The sequence below is a fragment of the Aphanomyces astaci genome (assembly GCF_000520075.1).
Source record: "Aphanomyces astaci strain APO3 unplaced genomic scaffold supercont1.73, whole genome shotgun sequence".
In the NCBI taxonomy this organism is placed as follows: domain Eukaryota; phylum Oomycota; class Saprolegniomycetes; order Saprolegniales; family Verrucalvaceae; genus Aphanomyces; species Aphanomyces astaci.
In genome coordinates, this window is record NW_009798336.1 from 53,286 (window position 1) to 56,322 (window position 3,037).

At 45.8% G+C, this 3,037-nt stretch overlaps 2 protein-coding genes across 2 annotated transcripts; both read right to left on the minus strand.

The window, feature by feature from the left end:
* Positions 1–272: 272 nt before the first annotated feature.
* H257_15659 (hypothetical protein) lies at positions 273–966 on the minus strand. Its single transcript, XM_009843829.1, has one exon. It carries the CDS (start codon positions 786–788, stop codon positions 408–410), a length of 381 nt encoding a protein of 126 aa, XP_009842131.1. The 5' UTR covers positions 789–966; the 3' UTR covers positions 273–407.
* Positions 967–1,979: 1,013 nt separating this feature from the next.
* On the minus strand, positions 1,980–2,693 carry H257_15660 (hypothetical protein; the record flags this gene model as incomplete). The annotated part of the gene is made up of 1 exon (XM_009843830.1): positions 1,980–2,693. One exon carries the CDS (start codon positions 2,691–2,693, stop codon positions 1,980–1,982), a length of 714 nt encoding a protein of 237 aa, XP_009842132.1.
* Positions 2,694–3,037: the final 344 nt, after the last annotated feature.

The window sequence follows — 3,037 nt, forward strand, 5'->3', positions numbered from 1 at the left end:
GCAAGCCATGTACGAAATGGATGTCCAGGCGTCCCATACAAACGATGCCGAGTGCATGTACTACCACGCGAAGCGGCAAATGGAGTCGGCACCCCCGGATGCGATCATGCGATTCATGTATCGACACCACCTTTGCCGCATCCTCATGGCGGACGGCGACATTCCTGTTACGTACCCTGTATGACACTTGATTGATGTGATGTTATTATTCAACGTGGACACTTGATTGATGTGATAAAATTATTCAACGTGGACATTTGATTGCTGTGATGTTATTTTTCAATGTGGACACTTGATTTCTGTGATTTCATTATTCAATGTGGACATTTGATTTCTGTGATGTCATTATTCAATGTGGACACTTGATTGATGTGATATCATTATTCAATGTGGACATTTGATTGATGTTATCGAATTTGTAGACGGTGCAAGAGCAAACCAAGACCACGGCGTTGCACCAACTGACCAACTCCAAAGGCGAGTGGTTCAATGTGCTGGTGGGGGACTTCAGCACACCCACGCGGTGTGTGGTGGTGGCGCAGCAGATTCACGACGACGAGGCGTATTGGATGGTCGGGTCGCGGCAGCGGACGCGCATGCTGTGGTATGTCACGAAGACATGAAAAGTGATATATATCACTTTTTGGTACGACTTTGAGTATATTGCGAGCGCGGGGCGGTGGATGTATCGGACTTTGTATATCAACAGCCAAACGTTTGTTCGAGACGGGACGCTGTCCCCGTTGAGCGTGGAAGCCAACGATTTTGACATGCCAAAGCATATGCATCCCCAGGATGAAGCCGCGTTCCGACGGCAGGCCAAGACCCACATCCAGCACATCTACGACCTCTCATGTGACACGTTTCGGCAAATTTACATGCATATGCTCCTGGCGGGGCACCTACAAGACGTTGTTCAAGTTTAATATGATGCAAATAAGTCCAACGTGAATGGCAATCGACGAACCAATGAAGTTACTTCATTCCTAAATTCCAACCAATGGTTGCGATGTGTGGCCTAAGGATTTGCCGTCCCACATACTTCTGACCTTTACACTGTTATTGTCAACTCCAGTCCTATTATTTGGACTTCCGAGTAGAATAGGATGACTTTGACAAGTGTATTTGTGAATGTGCTAGCCAATCAAACTTCAGCAATGTGAAATTTCAACTAATCATCGATTAGTCATCGATTAGTAGTTTGGCCAAGTCAAAATGTTCATCTCTTCAAATGTGGATATCATACTGTAGTACATTGCAAAAGATTCAAATCTGACTCACAGTCAAATCGAATCTCGAATCAGCTGGCAAGTCCAAATTTCACTGAAGAAGACAATATTTTACACTTTATAGGTCAGTAAAATCGGATTTCTAGTGAAATTCTCTACATGGAAGTATTCCTATTGTCAAGGCAATAACCTATTTTGACTGAGATACAATTGTTCAAAGCCCAAAAAGTGAAACCTTTCAATAATTTCCAATCGGAGGTACAGTACTACACCTTTTCCCGATCAAAGTGCCACTTTATTCCAATCAATGTGGCAATAAAAAATATAAAACGTTTAAAACACAACGGATGGCTACATAAAAACTGCACATTTCCATTGCAATGTGGTTTTATTCCATCAATGTGGTCTACATCACATTCCGTAGGACATATCCTTGAACCAAAGCGCCTTCTCGACATTGCGCTGACAGAACATAGCTTCCCGGATAACCAATGACTGGGTAATGCACGGAATCGCATGCGACTCTCCAAGAAAGTATAGTACTCCCTACGGTAAAACAGCAGGTTGGTGCGGGCGGCAAGAAAACGCTTGATGTGAGCCTTCAAAACACTGAAACAACTTTCAAGAGGGTTCAACATTGGAGAGTACAGCCCAAGACGCAGAAGAACCAAGTCATGGTGCGGCTGAACACGCTGTTCCGTTTGTGAGTGTGCAGGTGCATTGTCATGTATAATTATCACCCTCTTGCCTTCAAAGTTGGCGTTCCATGTAGCACTTCATGGCTTGATAGATTTCTTCAACGAATGCAGCATTCTGCGCCATCTTGATGCTACCCCGCTCCAGTCGATGGCAAACAAGACCGTGCTCGGCAGACACAGCACATTGAACCTGGAGGTTAGGGCCTTTTGACGGAGGGGGCACCAACGTCGCTCGCTGGACTTTCTTGGCACGTCCAAGGGTACGATGGCAGTAAATGTTGAAATTTGTCTCGTCGTAGTAAACAATGTAGTCTCCGTCTTGCTGATGCGTCAGTAGGGTCTCCACGAATGCCTTTGGTTTTGTCTTGTTCACATCGTTGTTGCATGTCGCGGGCTCGATGCGCAAAGTTTTAGTTGTGTACAGCATTCCGAGCAGGTGCCGACTGATCGTTTGTAAGGAAAGTTCAACACCAGGGAAGTCCTTGGCAATGAATTTTTTCATGGCGGTGAACGTGTAGGAACAGTTGTCGTTTACATTGCGCTCCAAGGCATCGCGGATCGCAGGAATGACTTTCGACCGTCCCATGCGTGCCCCACCACTCAGTTTCTTGTTGACGTGCCCCTTGTTGACTACGCGGCGTACCGTAGTCATGGCTACACCATTGTCCTTGACAACAAGTTTCCAGTCTTTGTATTCCTTGTACGCCACAAGGACACGCATCTTCTCAGCCTCTGCCGGGCATTTTTGTTTGCTGCGGGCCCTCATGGTTTATGGCTATTAAGATGAACGCGGGCAACACAGTGGTGGGGTTGAAAGGGGTTGGTATTAAGGTGCTCAGTTAAAGGGCAATTCCAAAGTGAACACAAGCCTCTGCTTCATCGCACCAACTTAATGAACTATTGCTAGCTATGACGTCACGTGGCATTGACGAGTGTCAAACGGAGAGCAGCCAATCCTTGAATAATATAGGCCTGTGTCATGCAGATCACTCAAGATACATCTACAGACGATGCTGGCCGCTCATTCCAATGTCGTGACCTAATGCAAGCAACACTACTGATGTCTTACTTTGTAAATCAGTATGCAGCTCATCCGGAATAATTTACGGA

Excerpts from the sequence above, each read along its gene's own strand:
- H257_15659 (XM_009843829.1), bottom strand. The coding sequence starts at position 788 with ATGCATATGCTTTGGCATGTCAAAATCGTTGGCTTCCACGCTCAACGG.